At 34.0% G+C, this 26,326-nt stretch overlaps 1 protein-coding gene across 14 annotated transcripts in view; it reads left to right on the forward strand.

Moving 5' to 3' along the window:
• Nucleotides 1–26,326, forward strand: part of LOC129754131 (collagen alpha-1(XVIII) chain) — an 875,414-nt gene that overhangs the window by 783,059 nt on the left and 66,029 nt on the right. For 12 of the 14 annotated variants that reach the window (XM_055750000.1, XM_055749999.1, XM_055750001.1 and 9 more), the window contains 2 exons: nucleotides 13,160–13,174; nucleotides 14,062–14,192. In XM_055750000.1, the coding sequence (XP_055605975.1) occupies nucleotides 13,160–13,174; nucleotides 14,062–14,192 (146 nt within the window). The remainder of the gene's footprint in view (nucleotides 1–13,159; nucleotides 13,175–14,061; nucleotides 14,193–26,326) is intronic. The other 2 variants (XM_055750002.1, XM_055750005.1) reach the window with 1 other exon arrangement.

The following is a 26,326-nucleotide window of genomic DNA, read 5'->3' on the forward strand; positions in this document are numbered from 1 at the left end:
CGAAGAGAAGCAATTAGCTTAAGATCACGATTCCTTAAGCTTCAAGGTCGTATGCTGAGTTGAAATGCTTTTAACAGTGCGGGGTTAAAGTATTTTGTCATGCGGTTTAGAATACCCAGGCATCTGGAAGCTTCATCAAAGATGTGGTTTGTGTAGATGTAGATCTTGAAATTCAGCCATTTATCCAGGATCAACTCATTCACATGCTCAATTCGTACAAAGGCCTCATGCCCAAGAAAATAATCAGCCGATAGCAGGAGCCGCTTGCATGAAAACGAAATTACCGTGAATTTATTGCGATTCAAGGGAAGGCAGTTGACATCTTCGGGGCTGTTGATGGGTTGAAACAATTTCAAGTCGCCGGCATACGCAAGTTTTGGTCCATCGAGAAGCAACAGCACCTCGTTGAAGTAGATCAGGAATATTATGGGTCCTAGGTGGCTTCCTTGAGTTACTCCAGAAGAGGCAGGGAATTTATTTTGGCGATGGCTGTTTTGTGGTTTACGTTATCGAAATCCGCAGAGAGTTCGGTGTAGAGACGTCCGTTTGAGATCCTCTGGCAAAGCTGCCCAGCAAACATGAAATCCTATCAGAATAATAACTTAAGTCGTTTACAATGTTGTTGCAAATCGCAGTTTCAACTGCTTAGTGAAAAGATCGAATAAAATTTCGTCTGAAGTCAGTTTAAATCGGATACAATAGAAAGTCTGCCATGTTTGTATATTTTGAAATCATTCTGCTACCGCACGGGCTTCCAGTGAAAAAATCATCGTCATGTACTCTCTGCAACCAGTAGTGCATCCAGATGGCTAAAAATCAGAAGGGAATTGAGTAATATTTTCCAATGAGAGAACTGGAAAGTATTACCACTGGAAACGATTTGAAGGCTATGAGGGCAAAATCTTGCGCTCTTTTGCATTCTTCCGATAGGTACGAATAAGGTGTCGAATAGCGCCCAATTGGTGTAGTTTTCGTCACTTTGGAAAGAAATGAAATTTATGTACGCACATTGCGTCCACTTTGGTAGGTAAATGCTGTTTTCTGAACTTGCATACGATCATTCTAGAATGTATATGGAAAGTATATCAAAACAGCTGGTTCCTTTTGTCTTGTACAAAAGACGAAAACGTCAACAGGTTTGTTGTCGTAGAGCGTTCAGGCATTATTCCATGTTGTTCGTTAGAGAAATATAATTTGCAAAACGAGAAAAATATAACCAGCTAATATAACCAGCTCAAACAGTTTGACAACCACACATAAGACAAAAATACTGCTATAATTGTGAACATTCTTCCTAACATCTCTATTGTGGACCGGAAACATGTAAGCCTCTTTCCAAATGGATGGAAACGTGGATTTCGTGAACGATGCTTGGAATATTCGTTATATTGGAGTCAGCATATGTATGTATCGCTTTAGGAAAGTCGCTTCAATGCCATCCAGCCCTGCAGAAATATTGTGTTTCAGCTTTGCAGTCGCCTTCAAGATGGTATCCTGATCGACTACGATATGATGAAAGGAAGTAATCTGACGTGGACGTTACTAAAGCTTAGTTCTTTTAGAAATGGGACAGTTACAAATGCCTGTATCTCAAAAACCATTCGTTTGAACGAAATACTTTCTATGAAGGAAAAGTTGGCAATGTTATGATATTTCATGAAAAAATTTGAAAAAAAATATTTACCGTTTTTTGTAAAAGAAATTTCTACTTTATTCTTGGTGTCTCCCATTGGCCGGCGCACACTTTTTTCTGTCATGGTATTGATCAGTTTCTCCAACTTATACTTTGTAAAATCTATATTTTAGGTGGCTTCACCTTCCTTCTTCAATTTCTGATACTTTTTGGTCCAATACTTCTCTGGAAACTGGAAACTGGAAGCATTTTAGTGGATACAGTTGTTTCGAAATGAGCAAATTTGGTTATTTTTTATCACATTTTTGAACGTTTTTTTTTCGGTACCGGTTTTACAGCTTAAGAGCTTTGGAACTATCAAAAAATGGCTGTTTGAGGTTGGATTTCAATGAGTCATCACTAGGCAACACTTTCAGCTTATCGGAGAAAATTGTTTTGGACATTTCAGCGATCTACCCTTAGCTTTTCGTTTATTGAAAATTAAAAATGCTGGTATGAGACTTGCATTCCTTGATGATCCTTAACCGTTGTTGCCGATCATCTGCTTCACTCCAATGCTTGATTTGAACTTTGTGGACATTATTGACAGTGTTTGCATACTTATCCACCACATAAACTCAGTAATTCTTTGAATAATCAACGGTTTTTTCAGCTATCAATTTGATAATGACGAATTTTAAAGGAATCTGTGCAAAATTTTTTTTTTCTTTTTCTCAAGCATCGTACATATCTCAAAAACGCGTAAATTTTAAATTTTGAAAAAAATAGGTCGAATAGTACTTTTTACAGGCAACAAAATGCTGTTCAAATTTTTAATATCCAATAACTAGTTAACGAGCTATTAGCAAATGAAAGTGTCCCATTTCTAAAAGAACTAAGCTTTAGCCGCAATACTCAACCGGTCCAAGGTTATTGAGCCTGTTTTACTGTTCCAGCATCACTGGTCAAGTCACTTGCTACAAGTACAGCAAAATAAATTCATTTTTTACTGAAAATCTTGATGAGGGCCAGTATGAGTATGCCATTCGGCCTATCTTATGCGTATTCTATCTTTTAACGTGTGCTCTTAAAAGAATTTTCGCCTTTTTTCTAGAAAAGTACCAATACATCAAAGTTATGGCCTACATACTTTCCATAAAACACACAAACACATACAGGATCTCAATGAAACTTGCAGTTTCCTCGAAGAGATTTCTTTTTTCTTAACTCTAAGCATACATCTTTCGAGGATATGATGGCTAGCATCTTACAAATGCTAAAACCACCAACCCACAGAAAGTGTACTATGTATGCCGTGACCGGGATTCGATCTCATACCCGCTGGCTTAGAAGGCTTGAAGGCTATCCTCTATGCCTCGGGCTGCGGCGCGAAAGTGATTTCATAAATGTACTGACAGAATAAAGCATCTATAGTGGAATTGTTTGTTCTGACAAAAGGGAGCTAGTTATTGGAAAAAAAAACAACAATTATTGAACACGAAGCTTTAAAAGTGTAATAACCTTCAACTTAAGGATAAAAAAATGCATCCAAACAAATGTAGACAAAAATCAGCAGAAGAACATTCCGCAAAAGCCAAACTTTTTTTTTGAGTACCGATAGCGACTTTATTTCAAACAGATGGTACTGTTTGACATAAAATTAATACCTACTCAAAATTTAACCGCTTATCTCCAGCTCACCGAGGAAAGAAATAATTAAATAAAAGATTGGGAAATCGAGCCGAAATTGAATCGATCTGATCAATCTTTTCATGGGAAAAAAAAAACCGATAAGAAAACGAAATTTTGAGTTCAAATGATCGAACCTCTAAAGATCAATCCAAGAACGAACAATCCTGATCTGTAGTGCGTTACAAGTTTTTTTTCCAAAGAATACTCTTAATTTTGCGCTGGAAGCAATTGGGTGCCTTGCTTAAACCCAATGGAATACCATTAAATTACATTACTGTTGGTAGACTCCGGAGGACTGAGATAAAGAGAGAAGATACGCCAACGATCACACAAGTTGTGCAGCCCATGATTAAAATTGTGATAAATTGTGACCAACTGTACGAGAAAATGAGTACATTTTAGTCAAAATGAGAGAAACCAGTGCTCAGAGAGAGAGAGAGAGAGAAAAAATGAAGCAGTTGTGGAATTTTGATCATTACCATTCCAAATGCAAAGAATTCTCTCTCCATTGCAATCCCACGGTTGACTCACGGTGAAGTACCATATATTTTTTGATCGCATCCAGTTTTGCAGTAAAAAAAAATGCTTTTTTTGCCACTGTAATCAACATTTTTTTGCACACTCTTGCTCAATCCTTTAGGAATACTGCTCGAAAGAATCTAGAATAACTGTGGGTAGGATCCATCCGTTTTTTTTAACTTCAAGAATAACATCCCGAGGCTTTGAAAGTTACATACTGGCCGACAAAGAGAAACAACTGCCCAATTCCCATGGTTGAACTATGTATATGTACTCATTGAAGAACTTGAAAGTTTCAAATGTGATTTATATTTACGATGTAAGAGACTTAAGTCACAAAAAGGGAGCAAAAGTACTCTAAATGGGATTTACTAAGTCACATAAACGTGATTTCTTCCTGGCTGGTTGGCTGGCTGTCTGGATTGGCGGGTGCGCCTGAAGGTATCCTACAAACTCATATCTCAATTTCGAGTTTTAGCTTCAGTTAGAACAACATCTAGACGTGGTAGGGTGTTCTTTTGTCACCACGAAGGTCGGGGTTCGATCGCTAAGCCGGCAAGATATTTTTTTTTTTCAATTAGTAATTTGACTACTTGAACGATTGTTCTGATGCGAAATGTTGGAAAGAAGCAATCGAGCAGCAAATTGAACAAATTTCGGAAAACACCAATTGAATTTGGTATTCGGTGCGTGACATCATGAAAACTGAATGAAAAATCCGCCGGAAGCTGAACAGCAGATGATTTAGACTTGTTTTGGAACTTGAAGGTATGATTAAGAACTTAAATGTTGGGTAGAATAGAACGTACTTCAGATCAATGATCAGACTGAGTAAGCTTTTCCGTAGGGGAGAGGAAGGCTATATGCGCATATTAAGGAAAGCACTCATTTTCTCCTATACTCCAAAAGATAGAAGTCTGAAAACTATGTGCACATGAGCGGACATCTGTTTTATATACGTTAGTGAAATTTTTCTGTAAAAATCTCTTACAGTTTTTGTGAAAATAATTTTATAATAAAAGAAGTCAAAATAGCCGATTTCCGAAACTGGCGGGCTAAATGCGCATATTTATGTTTTTAGCTATATTTCATTACCACTTGCAATATTTTGATATTATTTAATTGAAAATGGTAGAAACGGATGTTAAGCATACGTCAAGGCCGGAATTTTGGTGAAATTTTTGACATCACTTGTTCTTTTGCATGAAACATAGTTAAGTATGCCATATGGCCATATTTCAGGGTAATATTTTGTCCATATTGTATTTTTATCGGATCAGTAGGAAGTTCTTCTTTTTTCGCTGTAAGATCGTGATTTGAGCGTAGATTTCATGTTTAAATGATAGAAAGTAAAAAATTTATAAGACTAATCTATTTTTCTTGATATAGGCATTTAACCTGCCTTGATACGGGCATTCAGAACCTGTCTCTTATTCCAATATCTTATCATTTACAACTTTGCCAAAAGCTTCGATTTGTTGAATTTCCGATTTCCAGATGAATAAGAAAGAAAAACCACTAAAATTTTTGTTCACAGAATCTGTATGCACAATAATTAAAGTTCAATATATTATAACAAAACTGACAAAAAACTTGTTTGAATTTTTAAATTTTTTCGACTTTATATAATAATTTAATTTTTTTATGCCATGTGTTAAAAGCGTATTACCCTCAAACTGCACTAATTAGATATGATGAATCTCCAGCCATATCGTCAATCGGCTGTATGCGCATATTACCCAATATGCGCATATAGGAACACTTCCCCCTACCTGTTTTATAAGACTTTTTGTTACTTGTGATGTCCCTCGGTTTCCATGGATTCGGGATGATTTCTCAACACTAGAAGTGATATGTTTCAGGCTACGATCGCTAAGAGAGTTAAGTCCTCAAATTGATAAGGCCTATTACACTTGTCTTTTAAGGTCTTACGTCTTAATTCCTCGGTGTTTAAAGAAATTGATCTTTTGGATGGAGTCGAAACATTTTGACTTCTACGAAATTTTGAGTCCAATAGCTGACTTTAGCCGACATTTTATACGATCTTTTCATCATGCAGTTGGAATTGCGACATCAAGAGTGTTACAGTCATTAAGTTTATTTAGGTGCTAAGAAAGTCCGGAAAACAACGAAATTGCTAAAAGAGACATCCTTAGGGTAAAAAAAGTCCTGAGGCTGAGGGAGGAGGTCTTTACGTATGGAAGAGGAAATCTTAAGGTCAATGTAGAATCCAGATAATATGCCAAACGAGTTGGCTAGCTTCTAGTCAGAATCTTGATACTCAAAGGTTCTTAAGGCAAAGAGAGTTTTGAATCCTAAAAAGTCTAAAGTCGTGTCTCGAGGTCTCGGTGAAAATGAGACTTGTGGCAGAGATAGTATTGCGATCAAGATTGTTTTGAGGCCAGTCCTACTAGAGACGCAAAAGGTGTCCAATGATCAAAGAGAGGGTCTTGAGATCGAAAGAGTCCAGAGCCATAAAGGAATATAATGACAAGAGAAACTTTAAGACTGATGAGTAAGCCTTCAGCCAAAATTGTAAGTATTGGCGCCGAAAAAAGTCTAGAGACTGAAGGCTCTTGAAGCGACATTTTTTCGCACGTTGGACAAAAACTGAGAGCGTTGCATACGCTGAAGGGCAAACAAATGAGAAAATGTGTCTAAAAGCAATGCAATATCGCAGCAGACATTTTCGTGTAATATTCGATGTGGTATGTTCTTCAAAGAACTTGCGTCAAATTACCCGTACTAAATTCCAACATAAGCTTATGTCTTGTTGAACTATCTTCTGGAATTTTATAAAGGATTAACATCAAATCTTTTAAAGTGAAGTCTTTAAAAAAAAATTTGTCGATAATTTTATGATTTATGGCTGAAATATCGCCTAAAATCCCTTTAGCTTTGATTTTATCGCATGAAACCTGACCATCTAAGCTGACATATTCATTTATGAAAAATCACTTTCCTGAAGTTTTAAATTTTCAATTCAAACACTGAAGCGAAATGCCAAGAGTTGTCACCTGAGCCTTCTAGAGTTGGAATCACAAATATTCCTTATCGGTTAGTGGTATTTTCCAGCTTTATTTTCATCTAACATCAAATTTCATCGGAAATTGCTGAAATTGCCTGTTTATGACAGTGCTAAGAAGGAAGCAATTCCTTCCTACTTTCTCTCGCTCTCCCCCGGAACTAATGATAAAATCTTGTTTATAGCCTTATTAGCTCAGGCTTTGGCTGTCTTTCTAAATGATTTTTTTTCCGGATCTGGCACCTCCCATCGCAAGTTGAGATCTGCGGAAATTCCTACGTTTTCTCAATGGCATCTGTACGTGGGTACTTAATAGATCCTAGCGGATTTCCGCGCCTCCCTGGCAGTTTTCATCAACCGATTCCGGTTTTAATTTCTTCATCGGCAGCGTAAAATCGAGCACTTTTAGCGGAATTTTCATCGCGACCCACACCATGCCAAGGCAATTTTCAATTAGGACCGATCAATTACGATTATGATCCTCTCATACTTGCGATGCTGCTGATGCTGAAAGTAAAAACCGAAAGCTCCAACCGAGAGCAAAGATTTTAAAACATTCAAACAAGATATTTCTCCCGCTTCCCTGGCTTCTTCTCGGATTGAGTGAGACCTCTCGACTTTTCCGGGGAGCCAACTTTGGAAAACGCGTCTTTTCAAAGATTTCTTTCAAGTCGTTTGGCCGCCGATAGCATCTTCTTTCCGCATTTTTGCTGTGCCTTTAAATTTTTGTTCCCGTCTTTGCCCGTGTCTAAGATACAGGCGGAAAAAATGAGGCGATTCTTGATGAGAATGGAAAAAGCCAACGGGTTTTTTTCCTTAACTTTTCAACTTTCTTACAGTCGTTATTTGGCTCAGCTTAAACCGGGTGGGGACCGACCGGGATGTTTTAACACAACCTTTTTCCTACTTACCCGCATTACTTGCGAAGGAAAAGTATAGCTTTCCGAGAAACAAACTTTGTTATCTCAATACTCTTATTAGCTCGTTTCGAGGAAAAGCAAAGTTTGGAGGATAAAAACTTCTACCCCAGTAAGAGAAGTCTGTTTGAAATCAATCAGACAGAAAGTATCCGGTTGAAGCTTTGTTGAGGAAATTTTTTAAATATGTTGGAAGATGTTCAAAAATATTTAAAAAAAAATATCGTACAACTTTTTATGTTCTCAAGATTCTACAACTGATATCCGGAAACCTCTACGTGGATAGAGCCGCATTGGGAATTAATTTTCCTTCCTGGTGCCGAAAATCGTTTTTGACACCCAGTTGGCCACACCATGTCATTAGAATCACGATAAAAATAATTGAATTTCTGCAATTACAGTTCCAGATAACGATCCGCCTCTTGGCTTGGTTCTTTGTCAGACCTTTATTTTTAATGCATGCAGTCCTGCTTTCTCTGCTTTTTTATCGACAGTAAATGTTTCCAACATTTAAATGTCACGACACTTTGAGTGCTTCTGTAAACGTGATCCCAGGTTTGTTCGCTTTTCTTGTCCTACAAGTCATTACTGCAATCGAGCTAGTAAAAACGAACGATTTCTGAAGGAGCAGTTCGTTCGGAAGCATTGAAAAAATATAATATAAAAGAGAAGTGATCATAAAAATTAAGTGAGTTCTGTGATTACACATTTGAAAATTCAAATCCAAAACACATAAATTTTAAAACTAAACAGGTTAAATAGAACCTCGAATTGTCAAAATTGTCAAAATTTTCAAAATTGTCAAAATTGTCAAAATTGTCAAAATTGTCAAAATTGTCAAAATTGTCAAAATTGTCAAAATTGTCAAAATTGTCAAAATTGTCAAAATTGTCAAAATTGTCAAAATTGTCAAAATTGTCAAAATTGTCAAAATTGTCAAAATTGTCAAAATTGTCAAAGTTGTCAAAATTGTCAAAATTGTCAAAATTGTCAAAATTGTCAAAATTGTCAAAATTGTCAAAATTGTCAAAATTGTCAAAATTGTCAAAATTGTCAAAATTGTCAAAATTGTCAAAATTGTCAAAATTGTCAAAATTGTCAAAATTGTCAAAATTGTCAAAATTGTCAAAATTGTCAAAATTGTCAAAATTGTCAAAATTGTCAAAATTGTCAAAATTGTCAAAATTGTCAAAATTGTCAAAATTGTCAAAATTGTCAAAATTGTCAAAATTGTGAAAATTGTGAAAATTGTGAAAATTGTCAAAATTGTCAAAATTGTCAAAATTGTCAAAATTGTCAAAATTGTCAAAATTGTCAAAATTGTCAAAATTGTCAAAATTGTCAAAATTGTCAAAATTGTCAAAATTGTCAAAATTGTCAAAATTGTCAAAATTGTCCAAATTGTCAAAATTGTCAAAATTGTCAAAATTGTCAAAATTGTCAAAATTGTCAAAATTGTCAAAATTGTCAAAATTGTCAAAATTGTCAAAATTGTCAAAATTGTCAAAATTGTCAAAATTGTCAAAATTGTCAAAATTGTCAAAATTGTCAAAATTGTCAAAATTGTCAAAATTGTCAAAATTGTCAAAATTGTCAAAATTGTCAAAATTGTCAAAATTGTCAAAATTGTCAAAATTGTCAAAATTGTCAAAATTGTCAAAATTGTCAAAATTGTCAAAATTGTCAAAATTGTCAAAATTGTCAAAATTGTCAAAATTGTCAAAATTGTCAAAATTGTCAAAATTGTCAAAATTGTCAAAATTGTCAAAATTGTCAAAATTGTCAAAATTGTCAAAATTGTCAAAATTGTCAAAATTGTCAAAATTGTCAAAATTGTCAAAATTGTCAAAATTGTCAAAATTGTCAAAATTGTCAAAATTGTCAAAATTGTCAAAATTGTCAAAATTGCAAAATTGTCAAAATTGTCAAAATTGTCAAAATTGTCAAAAATGTCAAAATTGTCAAAATTGTCAAAATTGTCAAAATTGTCAAAATTGTCAAAATTGTCAAAATTGTCAAAATTGTCAAAATTGTCAAAATTGTCAAAATTGTCAAAATTGTCAAAATTGTCAAAATTGTCAAAATTGTCAAAATTGTCAAAATTGTCAAAATTGTCAAAATTGTCAAAATTGTCAAAATTGTCAAAATTGTCAAAATTGTCAAAATTGTCAAAATTGTCAAAATTGTCAAAATTGTCAAAATTGTCAAAATTGTCAAAATTGTCAAAATTGTCAAAATTGTCAAAATTGTCAAAATTGTCAAAATTGTCAAAATTGTCAAAATTGTCAAAATTGTCAAAATTGTCAATATTGTCAAAATTGTCAAAATTGTCAAAATTGTCAAAATTGTCAAAATTGTCAAAATTGTCAAAATTGTCAAAATTGTCAAAATTGGCAAAATTGTCAAAATTGTCAAAATTGTCAAAATTGTCAAAATTGTCAAAATTGTCAAAATTGTCAAAATTGTCAAAATTGTCAAAATTGTCAAAATTGTCAAAATTGTCAAAATTGTCAAAATTGTCAAAATTGTCAAAATTGTCAAAATTGTCAAAATTGTCAAAATTGTCAAAATTGTCAAAATTGTCAAAATTGTCAAAATTGTCAAAATTGTCAAAATTGTCAATTGTCAAAATTGTCAAAATTGTCAAAATTGTCAAAATTGTCAAAATTGTCAAAATTGTCAAAATTGTCAAAACTGTCAAAATTGTCAAAATTGTCAAAATTGTCAAAATTGTCAAAATTGTCAAAATTGTCAAAATTGTCAAAATTGTCAAAATTGTCAAAATTGTCAAAATTGTCAAAATTGTCAAAATTGTCAAAATTGTCAAAATTGTCAAAATTGTCAAAATTGTCAAAATTGTCAAAATTGTCAAAATTGTCAAAATTGTCAAAATTGTCAAAATTGTCAAAATTGTCAAAATTGTCAAAATTGTCAAAATTGTCAAAATTGTCAAAATTGTCAAAATTGTCAAAATTGTCAAAATTGTCAAAATTGTCAAAATTGTCAAAATTGTCAAAATTGTCAAAATTGTCAAAATTGTCAAAATTGTCAAAATTGTCAAAATTGTCAAAATTGTCAAAATTGTCAAAATTGTCAAAATTGTCAAAATTGTCAAAATTGTCAAAATTGTCAAAATTGTCAAAATTGTCAAAATTGTCAAAATTGTCAAAATTGTCAAAATTGTCAAAATTGTCAAAATTGTCAAAATTGTCAAAATTGTCAAAATTGTCAAAATTGTCAAAATTGTCAAAATTGTCAAAATTGTCAAAATTGTCAAAATTGTCAAAATTGTCAAAATTGTCAAAATTGTCAAAATTGTCAAAATTGTCAAAATTGTCAAAATTGTCAAAATTGTCAAAATTGTCAAAATTGTCAAAATTGTCAAAATTGTCAAAATTGTCAAAATTGTCAAAATTGTCAAAATTGTCAAAATTGTCAAAATTGTCAAAATTGTCAAAATTGTCAAAATTGTCAAAATTGTCAAAATTGTCAAAATTGTCAAAATTGTTAAAATTTTCAAAATTTTGAAAATTTTTAAAATTTTCAAAATTTTCAAAATTTTTAAAATTTTCAAATTTTCAAAATTTACAAATTTTTTATAATTTTCAAAATTTACAAATTTTTTATAATTTTCAAAATTTTCAAAATTTTTAAAATTTTTTAAATTTTCAAAATTTTCAAAACTTTGAAACTTTCAAAGTTTTCAAAATTTTCAAAATTTTAAAAATTTTGAAAATCTTGACAATTTTGAAAATTTTGAAAAATTTGAAAATTTTGAAAATTTTGAAAATTTTGAGAATTTTGAAAATTTTGAAAATTTTGAAAATTTTGAAAATTTTGAAAATTTTGAAAATTTTGAAAATTTTGAAAATTTTGAAAATTTTGAAAATTTTGAAAATTTTGAAAATTTTGAAAATTTTGAAAATTTTGAAAATTTTGAAAATTTTGAAAATTTTGAAAATTTTGAAAATTTTGAAAATTTTGAAAATTTTGAAAATTTTGAAAATTTTGAAAATTTTGAAAATTTTGAAAATTTTGAAAATTTTGAAAATTTTGAAAATTTTTAAAATTTTAAAAATTTTAAAAATATTGAAAATTTTGAAAATTTTAAAAATTTTCAAAATTTTCAAAATTTTCAAAATTTTCAAAATTTTCAAAATTTTCAAAATTTTAAAAATTTTGAAATTTTCAAAATTTTCAAAAAATTTCAAAATTTTCAAATTTTCAAAAAATTTCAAAATTTTCAAAAATTTTGAAAATTTTCAAAATTTTCAAAATTTTTAAAATTTCAAAAATTTTGAAAATTTTAAAAATTTTAAAAATTTTGAAAATTTCGAAAATAGCAAAAATAGTCAAAATTGTCACATTTTCAAAAATGTATGAATTTTAAAAATTACGGTGGTTAATCTCTTCATAAAATTAAACAACTTTGGCCAAAAAGAAATAAAAACACGACATCATAGCATCGGTGGTTGGTCACTATCAGACTATCGACCGTACCGTTTCGCATGCAAACCCCGCATGTAACGAATGCGAAGATAACAAACTGAGAAGACTTAAACATCGATAGATGCGTTTCTGAGTTAAAGGGAGCTTATCTGAGCGATCACATACCATCTTTTTGTTCGTCCGCACTACAAGTTTTCACTTGTGGGGCGGACCACGCTAAGCCTACTAATGTGTGGTGGTAGATGCAACTCTATCTGTATCTACCACTTCATAGTAGTAGGCTCGTGAGGAACAAAAATTTGGTATGTGATGGTAATGCTTCTAAAACAAATTCTACCCGCTCATTTTCACCATCTTTCATTTCTTCTAACCTTCTATCCATCTATATAAAAAATTTCATAATCTTTAGATGTCCCTACTAAAAAGGACATCACTTTTCACCGCTAGGCCGATAAATCAAAGTAACAAACAAAAATTACGGTGGTTAATCTCTTCATAAAATTTAAAAATAATGTTTAAAATTGTTTAAAACTGTGAAAATTGTCATTTTTAAATAAAAATGAATAATATTTTCTCGTTCTCTTCTTTAAAATTCTTGTTGGGTCACGCATTTTTCACGTTTCTCATCTTTCAAGCATTTTGTTGTTTTTATCACCTAATTTTCCTTCTTCAAGCACTCTTTTTATTGATACTTTTAGCTTAAATTGAGCATCAAAGCGTTTTCTTAATCTTTGACTTTCTCTTTTCTCGTTTCATTCTGCCATACGAACAAAAACTGTCGAATTACAAAAAAAAACTGAAAATCTCTGGTGACCCACTTGAAACTATCACCACGTCTATTACCACTAAACTCTGAACCATTGAAATGGTAACACACAAAAACGAAAAAAAACATCACAAAATGACACCATCGGGGATGCAACATGGGAAACAATATTCGTGCAGTGGTATCCCAAACTGGTAAAGAAAAGATTTTGTCCCTCATTCAAAAGATTCACAGTTCTAACCCTTCTTGAGAAACCACACTGCACAAACCCACTCAGTTTTCGAAGATGTTTTCTCCCCGTCACACACCCTTGCGAATGAACCAAAAACTGCACTTTTCCAGAAGACTTTCCCTAAAATTCCCCAAGCCCTACCCAAAAAATAGGATTTAAACATTATTTGCAACCCACCACATGCCACGAGCGATCAGATTTCAGCCAATGGCCACTTTTTCCCCCAAACCTCGAACCAGAAAAATCTTAAGCCTGTCTTATGGGTCATGAAATTCGGAATTGATTTTTTTTATTGACACCACCATCATCTTCAAAGAGAGAGAAAAAAAGCGGGAGCCATTTTGAAGTGAGACATCTTTAAAGTGGTTTGATGTTTTCGTTTTGCCTTTCTCACTCCTGTCTTTTTCTGTTTTTTTTTCTCCTTTGTGTAGAGCGCCTGTTTCGAATGTTATATTTTTTTCTGATGCTTCCTTCCAAACAGCCCTAGGCGAATAGAATAGAAACACCAGCAAGTCGAGTGTCGATCGGCGAACGCAATCGTGGTGTTTTCATTTTATGATAATTTGATTATTTCATCGTAGACACTTTTGAGAAAACACCTCCTTGCACCCTCGCCTTCCTTAAATGTTTGAAATGCTTGCAGTCGTTTTCATTTTTGTAGCCAGTAGAAAAAGATCTTAGACGTGTCCTTTTGTAGTCCCATCATCATCGATTGTGAACGACGACGAAGACGACTGACGGACTGACTGAAAAAAAAGTCATCAAAATAATCACCGCGCGCGTTTTCTCATCGTCAATATTTTATTTTATTTGCTTTTTCTTTCTCGCTCTCTGGACCCGCAACAACAGCTAAGGATGGGTGCACTAAACGAGCCGTACTCGGGCGATCTGCAAGGAATCCGGGGCGCCGATTTTGCCTGCTATCGGCAGGCCAGGAGAGCAGGCCTTCTGGGAACATTCCGGGCGTTCCTGTCAGCTAGGTGAGTATTTTTTTTTAAATCACACAAAAACATTAAAATCTGTTGCCAGCATAATGAATAACTGAAGAGGTCTTAGCAAGCCCGGGATAAAGGGAGGGAGGGGGCAATATTGGGTAATCGCCACGAGCTCCCCGGTTCAAGGGGACCCCCCAGAAGAAAAAGAATAAAATGTTTTGCTCAAAACTGTTATCAAAACCAGCAAACTATTTCTAAAAGTTGAAAGTTTATGATATTTGAAATAGGACAGGGGACGCCCTTAAAATCTAAACTAATGGAGCCTATGCCAAATTTAATTTTTTTTCCCCTCAAAGGGCCCGCTAGATGATTTAACATATTTATAATTTCATTAAAAATTTTTCCAGAGGCCTTTATTACTTGCTGCAGACATATACACAAATTTTAAAAATTCTAAACCATGGAATTTTCAAACATATTTTGAGGATAATAATTTAATTCAGTTTAGATATGTTTCCAATAGTGAGCTATCCAATCCGATTATGATGATTAAAGCACGTTTATTACCATCAAACTTTTATAAAGCATCTAGCTGATTCCATACGAACTCCGTTTCACTTTCAATTTAGAATATGTCATGAACAGTTTGAATGAATGTCAATTGCCAAGCATTTCCAGATGCATTTCCGAATGCATTGTTAAGCAATAATTACTAAAATGTTGAATACATAATATGGACGATCACTTTTTCTGTCGTTTGCTACTAAATTAGAAATCAGGAATCAATTGACCGTGCCAAAAAAAAACCCGTGTATTATTGTAAAATTGCATGTAATTATTGCAAAAACGAATTTAGCAGTTAATATGGAAGACCTTATTATTTCAATTGACTGCCCCAACCCCCTTATATAAACTGCGAATCGATCGTCGCATAAAACCGGAATTATTGCCAAAAAACAAACCCCTTTCGATGGCCTCTTTACTATGATATCTGAAATCGGTTGCCCTTCCCTCAAAACTCCCGTGTGCAAATTTTTCAAACCAGTCCATTAAATAAGCAAGGTCAATATCCCAAAAAAGTGAATAGTTAATATGGACGAATACTTTGGCCGACCTTTGACCTTAAATTGGATAATTGGAATCAATTGTTCGTCCTAAATAATTCCTTTGTGCAAATTTTAATCTGAATCTGATGCATAATAACGTCAATATCACAAAAATATTGAAAACTTAATATGGACGACCCCTTTTGCCGGCCCCTTACTCTAAATTTGATACCTCAAATCGATTGCACGTCCCTCAAAACTAACGTGTACCAATTTTCATCTGAATACGATATAGAATAACGTCAATATCGCAAAAATAGCGAACAGTTAATATGGACGAGTTAAAATTAAACACCTAAAATGGATTGCTCGTCTTTTAACCCTCATCCGCATTAGAGTGTCATTTTGACACTATTTCAAGTTTGAATGCTTGTAACTTGTTTCAGAAGCTTCAAAAACAAAAACTTCTTCGAGGACCAGGGATGCTTTTCTCCGTGGGGATTTTACGGAGCCGGAGAATTTCAACACCACACTATTATTGCCACGAACTCTCCGGAGAGATTGTTAGTTTTTCACCACTCTCTACCTGCTTTCGAAGTACTCGGGTGTCATAACACTAACTCAAACTCGCACCGCCACCAGATCCTTACATTAGAGCATAAATGTTTGCACCGTAGAGCACCGTAGAGTGGCACATTTTCTCACCGATGAGAATCACCTGCGTTTTTTTGGTGACTTTGGCTTTTCCGAACGTAAGGCAAGCTGGAAGTTGAAAGTCATGTGCCATAAGACGGCAACCATTCCTTAGTCATTCTTACAGATGTTTGTCAATTGATCGTTTCGAGTGATGCATCAGTTATTCAAAAAATCACTTCGCTAAAAAACATCATATTATTTCTACGGTTTTTACCACTCAGAGCCATTTTCCCCTTAAAAACCAATTTATGAACGCCCTGTATAATAAGGTTTTAAAATGTTGTTATCTGATCAAAACGAAATCTTTAAATACTCGGCCCGAACTTTAAAAAAAGTTGTAATGATTTAAAAAAAATAGGTTTACACAAAAACAATATTTTTCATATATAGAAATCTCATATATATGACAGCTACGGATATGTAAACATTTCTTTTTCAGATAAACAAACTTTTTCTTTGATGCCAGTCCGATTGGAATTGCCCCTTCAAGTATACTATCACACGAAATACCCCTTAATGTATACAATCACCTGCAATGTTTTCGTGTTCAATAATTGGATCGATCGGTTTTCTCGGTGGTGAATGTCGGGAACATAAGAGCTCTGATTCTTACGCTCGATGGTGTTGAATTTAAAATTTCTCTCCAGAGGTGTTAGTTAAACATCTCCGTGGTGAAATGCAGAGAAACTCTGCGGGGATTAAGAAAACTCGCACCGCGGAGATTCTCCATAGAGAAAATGCATCCCTGTCGGGGACCCTAAGTAAATTCAAAAGTTCTTTAATTTTGCATCTTTACTTTATTTATGGACGAGCCCTGGAAGCCTGGACAAAAAAAACTCACTTTTCCGACATAGAGTGTCATTTTGACACTCCAAAAGTAAAATACATTTAAGTCGTTTGAATTATTATGAACTTCATATACAACTTATACCATTAGAAACCTTGTTATAGCATAGCAAAGCATAGCATAGCATTGGGTGACTACACACATCTTGAATTGGCTGATACACGAGATACAACTAACAATCAAGCTCAACACTAGATGCCAAAATAAGTATCTGGATTCAATACTTATTTCAAGTGTTGCTATTGAGAGTCAGTGTGGTACCATTATGCACACCGTGACAAGTCAATGTAATCATACAGGGATAATCTGAACAGCGAAATGAACTTTTCGATGCAAGAGAACTCATGCGACCCTACAAACAAGCAGTGATGGTAAATTTCGCCCGTCACGCTTGACCCGACTAGTTTTGTTTCATCAAACGACTGGCACTGTTCTCAATTGACGGAGCCTCACTACTCGCATGACGGATAAAGCACGACAACAATCAACATTTCTCCATCATCGACTGGCGAAGCTCCTACACATGGTCAAAATTTCTCCTGAGAGTGACTGGCAAATCTCTTCACACTTCGATCGGCTGCTGACGGCAGGTACAACTAATTGAACGACTTGCTGGCAGAGAGCAAAATAGCAATAAAAAACTGAAAACGAGCTTGCTGGCAGGAGCAACAATAATAATAAAGGTTTTCTTGTTCGTCTTCGGTCTTCTTCGGCTTGCTGGCAGGAGCAACAATAATAATAAATGCGTTTCTTTTTCGTCATCGGTCGTTTGAATGCGATTGCTTGACTAGCTTATTATTTTAGCTTCAAATGATTGGGGAACAAACGAAGCGACTGGTCGTTAAGGAACAGTCAATTGAGTTTGACGGACCAAGAGGCTTCACAGTCACAGCTTCACGCCTCATGACGATGACTTTTGCCAAGCCTGCAAACAAGGATGCTGTATCAGATAGGTAGGGGGAGGGCTATTTGCGTTTATAGGAAATTCTACTTGGCAGGTAGGATTAAATTGTAATTTTTTTGAAATAGGCTCGAATACACAGTTAAATTAAAAAAATGGAAAGAGCTCACCAATTTGCGGAGGACCTGATGTTGCGAATGATGCTGCAATGCATTAACATTCCGCTCTGTAATCGTTAACCAGGTTCTTATTTCTTGCAATTTCCGGTCCGTCCAAATGAATTCTTGTACTAATATGACCTTTTCCCAAATTTCTTATCATCCGGAACCGAATTTCGTGTGTAGCCAGCTGAACTTGTTCGAGACTTGACGACATTTATAGACGCTGCGGCGCAAAAACTATCTGCTCTGCTACCAGAACTGCGCGGTTTCCTGCTTCCGGGATTCGAAGATTCCAACACGATAAAAATGCACTAATTCCTTCTCTAATTTCTTGCTTTTCGGAACTTTTTCACCAGCTTGAAAAATAAACACGTCACAACGCAACAAAGGATTGCTTCGATCTCCCACTTATATCAATAGAAACCTTGTTATGCCAGTAAAATATGTTTAGAACATTATATATAGCTAAAGCTTCTAGTTTTCTCGTTATTCAGAATGAAAGAAAAAAAATCCGAAAAAACATGCCTCAGGAAAACTGCTGTAGTTCATATATAACACGTCCAAAAAATATTTGCCTTATACATTTGAAAGCTAAAGTTAATGTCTGCATTATGAAACAAAAAAATTTTTTTTAAATTTTTTTTAATGAAATGGTCACAAAAAGTTCAAAAAAGTGGTTTGAAAACCCTACTTTTCATTCGATTGCCAGTAAATACTGTTTGAGTGATGGTAGAGTTTTTTTAAAAAATATGACTACAAACTTTTTTGAAATTCTAACATTTTGCTGTCTTTAGATTTTCGATGCAACAAAAATTGAATTCACTGGATTTTTTCGCGATTTTTTCACCAATTGAAATTTCATCTGTTTTTGTGGTCCACCGTCAGGTTGTACCCGGATTTTCAGTGCTTTTTCTTTGTTTGGACCAATCATAGGTATATTCATTAGAAAGCAAATTTAATCTACATTCTAGTGAAGTGCAACAATTCACGCTGTGAGATTTCACAAAACTATGAAAATTATAAACGTAAAATCATTCCTGAATTTTTAGAACCACAAGCAGCACGTCCAGCAAAACGTGTATGTTTGCTCTCCGAGTAAGTACGGTGGGTGGTGATTTGGGCAGAGAGCCAAGCTGAGAGAAGAAATAATGATTCGTGTCGAACGTTTCTTGGTTGGAAATTTTCTATTGATAGTAGTTCGCGTTTGCTAGGCTTCATGATGTAGGCATTAACTTCAGCTTTCATATGCATAAGGCAAATATTTTTTTAGACGTGTAATATATGAACTACAGCAGTTTCCCTGAGGCATATTTTTCCGGATTTTTTTTCTTTCATGCTGAATAACGAGAAAACTAGTACCTAAAGCTATATATAATGTTGTAAACATATTTTACTGACATTACAAGGTTTCTATTGATAAAAGTTATATATGAAGTTAATTATAATTCAAACGACTTAGATAGATTTTACTTTTGGAGTGTCAAATTGACACTCTAAGTCGGAAAAGGGAGTTTTTTGTCCAGGCTTCCAGGGTTCGTCCATAAAAAAAGTAAAGATACAATATTCAAGAACTTTTGAAATCATTTGGGGTCCCCGAAGAAATTTTTGTATTTTGAAGCTTCTGAAAAAAGTAACAAGCCCTCAAACTTGCAATAGTGTCAAAATGACACTCTAATGCGGATGAGGGTTAGTCAAATGAAATGTCGATAATGATCGAAAAACTATCATTCATTTTGCATAGTCATATTTATAATAATAAAATGAGCATACCAGATTGCCTGATTTTTTTTTTAATTTTGTCCTCAACAATCCCCAAAAAAACTTACAATTTAAAAGGATTTGAAATGTTTTTCTTAACTTTCTTATTTTTTCTAATTTCTCCAAATTATATTTCAAAAACCGATAATTTTTGTTTTTTTTTTTTTAACTTTTACAAATCCAAAAAAAAAGTTTATTTATTCCTCGTAATATCCATTACATTTTTTTAGATGAGAAAAAAATTCTTCCTTATTAGAACATAATGCTTGTTTCGCTGGAAACTCCTGAAGATTTCCTTCATTGAATACCAAAGAGAAAGTGATTTATTGGTGTGCAAAGTGTGCATTGAACTGAGTCGATTTCGGTTCTTTTTTGAATTTTTCAAACCCTGGGGTCTAGAAAACTTCGTTTTGGTTCAAAACTCGACCATGATTTTTTGCAGAATTTTTAAGTAACTTTTAACTGATTTAATTTGAGCTTTTAGGTTTGTATGAGAAAATTGGATATTTTGTACTAAAACACAAACATCATTTTTGTTTCATCTGTGGAACCGAGCCTGCTAATGATTTTTGTACCAATCGATATATTCTTTGTATGAAACTAGCAGAACCGGTAAACTTCGTCTTACCATGTTCAACTTGACGTCCTTTTTCCATTTTTCCTAGTTTTCTTACATTTCCCTTCTTTCTCTTTACTCGAATCGTCTCGCTTAATTCTATCAAAATTTAACCTAAGAATTTTAACTCAACGGGTCCTTTGAAATCCAATTTTTGAAACTTGTTCCATAAATAACTGTATGTTGATAATATGTATGTTTCATTTGCTGTATTTCGTTTAGTAGATTTATTCCGTTTTGTTCGAGTTCACATTAAGGTTTCAACTGAAATAAAAAGTTTCTCATTTATTGGAATAAATGGATTATAAATCTTTTTTACAATTGAATTTAATTGACAGGACAATTTTTGGAGTATTTGCCGAATATTTTGCGTAACGCAGCACTTTCAGCTCCCAATTAGCTTTGGATGGTGTATTTTTTAGAGCTGAAAAAAAAAGATAAAAAAAGATGTTTTACTAACCATTTCAAACAGCTTTTTATTCACCATCCTCATGCTTCGAAGCAGTTTGAATTGAAATCCATATTTTCACCAAAATCATTTCCAAAAAGTTTCGTCTTATACTTAAGTTATAGACTTTACACATTTCAACTTAAAATGTTCCCAAACAGCACTTGTCATGGCATTAAATCTGACGATTTTGTATACTGCAAATTCCTTTTTTTTATTCAAGCAAAAAATGCAAATTAAGTCCTTTGAACTTTAACCCAATGAATCAAACAAACGATTGGTTCTGAAACATATATTTAGATATATTCACCCATTATTTTAAAGATTCTAATTAAAGCATTGGGATGTTCTGATTTCAAAATTTCCTGAAAATTGTTGGTGGTGTTCTGCGATTTCATTCAGGATTATGTAATATTTTTAGTATTTAATATCATTTAACTGAAAAGCAGATTTTTTTAAATTTAATTGATCGAAATGAAATAATCTGTTCAGGCTTCGATGGTTTCATGAGTTTATTTCAAAAATGAAACGCCGAGGCAAATGCATACGAATATCACCACAGTTCAACTTTCATATTTTCTGAAAAAAATAATATATTCAGAAAAAATATTAGTTATGTTGACAAAAAGAAATATTGAAGTATACATTTGTCCCATTTATTGGGGCAAGTGACAACACATAAATAGGTCTTTTCAGATGCGTCAGTGAAAAGACTTTTAAATGAATTTAATACTTATTCGAAAAAGTTTTTCTCCGGAATAAATTAATGCTTGGTACTTCAGACCTTTATAATAATTTTGAATATCCGCTTCAGATTCAACACTCGGGATATCCTTTCTGGCCAATTTGAAGATAAAATTCTTGAATTGTAGATGTTTCATTGCTAAATGGCGCGTTTTCACTTATTCCACCTAAGAAATTACAGGAATTAATATTAATTTTAACACTCTCAGGTCATATTAAAAGTTCATCACAAAAATTTGCTGCCCCTGGAATATCAATCACAAAAAAACTTTTCAACAAAAAAGTGAATCAAAAGTCTTTCTATGTCGCCAAAATATTTAAAACAAAAACATACTGTAGAGAAATGAATCCAACTTAGATGAAATTTCAGGGACTAGATAAGAGAAAATCGATGTTGAAAAACATGCGAAAAAAAAAATTCGCCTTGTCTCTCGGTGAGACTTGAACCCACATCTTGCGCCTCTCCGGGGCCCATGTATTAACATTCTACTACAGGAGACCAACCTGGCGTATGAATATTATACTGGTTGAGTGTCGATGTCTATCGGAATGAAGGGAATAGTTCTCCCATGTGATCATAATCATTTTTCTTGGTCTATTTCTGTTCCCATCATTTCATCTTACGGTAGTTGGAATCAAGTTTGGACATTTTTAAGCACGGCAAGATTTGCATTGCCTTCTCATATCCTGCGCGGGTTGTCAGTTATGATGAGAAATGATGCGCTTGCCGTATTTGGATATCCAGCCAATTTCGGTGTTTGGCAAACGCATCATTTCTCATCATAACTGACAACCCGTGCAGGATATGAGAAGGCAATGCAAATCTTGCCGTGCTTAAAAATGTCCAAACTTGATTCCAACTACCGTAAGATGAAATGATGGGAACAGAAATAGACCAAGAAAAATGATTATGATCACATGGGAGAACTATTCCCTTCATTCCGATAGACATCGACACTCAACCAGTATAATATTCATACGCCAGGTTGGTCTCCTGTAGTAGAATGTTAATACATGGGCCCCGGAGAGGCGCAAGATGTGGGTTCAAGTCTCACCGGGAGACAAGGCGAATTTTTTTCGCATGTTTTTCAACATCGATTTTCTCTTATCTAGTCCCTGAAATTTCATCTAAGTTGGATTCATTTCTCTACAAAAAAAAGTTTCGCTGACTGAATGTTTGAGTCAAGACCCATCTCTGGGTCGCAATTTAAAAACAAAATCATACTTTTCATGTTAAGTTCGTACTTGAATTGTGTGTAAACAAACACTAAACGTGTAAGCAGTGTTTTGATGAATGATTAAAAAAAAAGATGGGTTTATTTAATCAGATTGTTTTTTGTGCCTAACAATTTCAAGATAAATAAATAATATAGAAATACATTTTTTGTAAACGTTGAAAGTTTGCACTTGCTCCAGTCTACTTTCTTAATTGAAAATTCTTCAGGAAAATGCATATCCTCACTTTTTGTTATTGAAAAGTAGATTATTTTATTGATAACTTCGAGTTAAGTTTGCAAAAAATCAAAAAGTTCATTCGGCCATTAAAAACTTCAATCCTATCTAATCTTTTTAAAAGAACAGACTCTTGTTCAGTTAATGTGTCTAGCATTCTAGGCGTTCGTATTGGATTATACGAAATTGAATGTAAAGCTTCCCAATTTCTTATTTTCAAACGTCCACAAAGTGTCATTATTTCATACTACTTAAATTAATACGAATTAAAAATGGTTTTAATATTTGAAATCGTTTATATGGTTTTGATTCGATCGATAAAATATCAAACCGTGTCACATCTAGGCTTCATTTATTACCATGTGCTGTGTACAAATAAGCAAGGAAAAACACATCTAGGTTGCATATCGCCCCCACGTGCTTAAAAAATATAGGTACTTGGTTGACAAACAGGCGCCTTATTTTAAAATTTTTCCAGCGATCAATGAACAGTATGCTTTGGTTACTATTATCTTGCAACGACGTTTGCTAGCGACGCCTCGCCCATGGAGACGAAAAACAAACCCCTCAAAGAAAACAAAATTTCTTAAATGGATGCCTGACTTTTCAATTTCAGTTTTTGGCAAAATAAAATTTATTTGTTTTATTCGATCGGCAAAATGTCAATCTGAGTCACATCGAGGCGTCATTCATAACCATGTGCTGTTGAAATGAGCTAGGAATCAAGTAGAAAAAAAAATTACATAAAGGCTTCATATCGCCCCCACTTGCATTGAAAATATGCTTGGTTGAGAAATACAAGCCGAAATATTCTCACTGATCAGTATGCTATGCCATGGTTACTATCCTCTAACGACGTTTGCTCGCGACGCCTCGACCTTAGAGACGAAAAATAAACCGCCCAAAGGAAAGAAAATCTAGAAAAAATGGAAGCCATGACTTTTATTTGATTCAAAAAACTACAAATTAAATTATTACGGACAATTGATGCGACTTAGTGTTGTTTTTATTCGATGTAAACCGATTCGCATGCCTACAGAATATTCTTAAAATAATTGCGTTTGAATCGTTTCAGTCATTTCGGAGCAGTAGTACTACAAACACCGTTACAAGAGAATTTTATATAATAGATTTTCCGCTTATCAACTTTGTCGAAGACCGTAACTTCGTATCTTATTAGGTAAAAAAAAGTTATTAGCTCTTTAACAGGGGCATGTCTTTTGGCATTGAAAAACAATAAATTCAATTGAAATCACTACTGGGTGCCAAGCAAGGCTTTGCATGAGTACCAGTGATTGAAATCCTCAACCATTTTCTCATCAGAGGCATTCAAAATACACACTTTGAGGCCTCGTACACAGCAAATAATTTCTAAAAGTATACGCAATCTAAAATGTGTGGCATCTATTTTTTCCCCAGGGTAATGCAAAAACGATGTAATTTCAAACTATTTTTGGTATATTTTTCATCGCTTTAAAATAAAAAGTGTAAAATTAAACTCTATGCAATAAATTTACACTGACTGATCTAGAAAGCAACGTTGGGAGATAATTTTACATCAAAAACGATCTAAATAATGACGGATCCATTGTTTTCCTTTATTTCGCGGCTAAAATTTATCTGTTTTCTTTCGAGGTGATGATAGTGAAAGTAAAAAGTGAAAGTCTGTCGAAAATGAGAACACAAGTCCCAGCCACTGCCGTAAGATCGCAGAGGTTCTAACTTTGAAGCTCCACACAGGCACCGTACGAGCACGATTTGCAAGCCCGAAAATGCCATGGAATTCCGAACGGATGAAGGTAAATGAAGTAAAATAAAGGAAAAAAAAACTGAATATGTCGAAATTAAAAAGTTTTTCTTTCTTTTTTTTACAGTGACGTGGATCCGGATTGTCCGGAACAGAAATCCTTCTAACAATACGACTGGTTACACTGACCAGGGTGGACATCTTTGTCAACGGTTTATGCAACTTCCGGCGCTGCCCATTATGTGGTGAAAAAAATTATTTTACTGTCTGTAAGTGCTTTTTTTTTCTAAATAAATGTTCAATAAAAATATTGATTGTATCTTTGTATTTTTCATAAGGCTTTTAATATTTGAAACCTGAATATATACGAAAAATAGCAAATATCCAGAATGAATTCTAAAATTTTACATCACTGTGTATTTTTACACGATAATAAACCGTTCGATTTTCGTGCATCGCTTTCGATCTAAATTTACACGCCGTGATAGAATTTTAGATCAAAAACGATGTTCCGTTTTCGTGCATCGTATCCGATCTAAAATTACACGAATTATTTTTGCTGTGTATAGTAATACAGGAGACGATACATATACATTCATTCAAACCTCCCCCCATGAGGAGGATCTGCTCCGAGAGACACTATCCGTTCGCTGCTCAGAACGAACTCTCTCAACGTTCGGTCGCTACATGATGCATGAAGAAGACGAGGCACACATACTCATTTACGTTATTGAATTTGATGGACTCAAGCCGATAGCTGTTGTTGAGGAGAACATCTTCAACCTCGCCGCAAAGGTTGAGGCAACAACGACACAACCGAACTTATTGCATTGCATAGGCCCGCAACGTATGGAGCAAGGAGAGGGGAGGAAAAGAAACGAAAAAACTAGCTGCCTGCGTGCGGTTGCTGTGCAATAATAGCAATAGCAGAAAAACCTCGGGTATTCGATCCAGGCACAAACGAGGAGACTCGGGTTTGCTCTGCCTTTTGAATTCGGTTCCCTCAAGAATGTAACAGGAGAAGAGTGAGAGTCATTCGTTTGGTTTTTTGGATTCGCTGCCTCGGATGTATATTGCTTCTTGGAGGCGGCCCATGTGAGAGCGTATGCATCATCGGTTTTGTTGTTTTCGCTGCCTCAAAGCAACCTTTGCTTCCGAGTAAAGCGTTGAGCGAGAGATGGTTGATCAATTCATGCTCAGCCAAATTCAATCACTGATGAGTACTTTCAATGCAATACTCCGTGAGGCACCAGCATGATATCAATTGCATTTATTACTAGGCAGCTTTACTGGAAATTAAATCAATTTCCATCCATGCCTTCAACACTAATTCACAAAACAAATTGTTTTTTCTCTCAAATGGATCATGATGTTTTAAATCCTTTATCCTCATGTTTGAAATTTAAAAAAAAATAAAAATTCCAATACACGGATAGCTGAAACTGAATCGTTGGTAAATTTAAAGAAAGTTATATACAATGGAGCATTTCAGTAATAAAATTGCCTTCTTTGAGTATACTGCAAACACTTGACTGGTTTAAACTATAAGAATGATTTAAAACTCCACAAAGGCTCTTGAAAAAACGGAAATGAGATTTATTGCTATGCGAAGTTCATCAAAACGATAGGACATATTCGTTCATGAGGAAGAACGTTCTCATCATAACACTTCCAAATTTGGGTGGAACTGAAATATCCCCAGCACGTTTAGATAACATCCAAAATGAGTCGTCTAACGTTCTAAGAGCCCGGAGCTACCTTTG

Source organism: Uranotaenia lowii, chromosome 3 (assembly GCF_029784155.1).
Source record: "Uranotaenia lowii strain MFRU-FL chromosome 3, ASM2978415v1, whole genome shotgun sequence".
NCBI classification, from domain to species: domain Eukaryota; kingdom Metazoa; phylum Arthropoda; class Insecta; order Diptera; family Culicidae; genus Uranotaenia; species Uranotaenia lowii.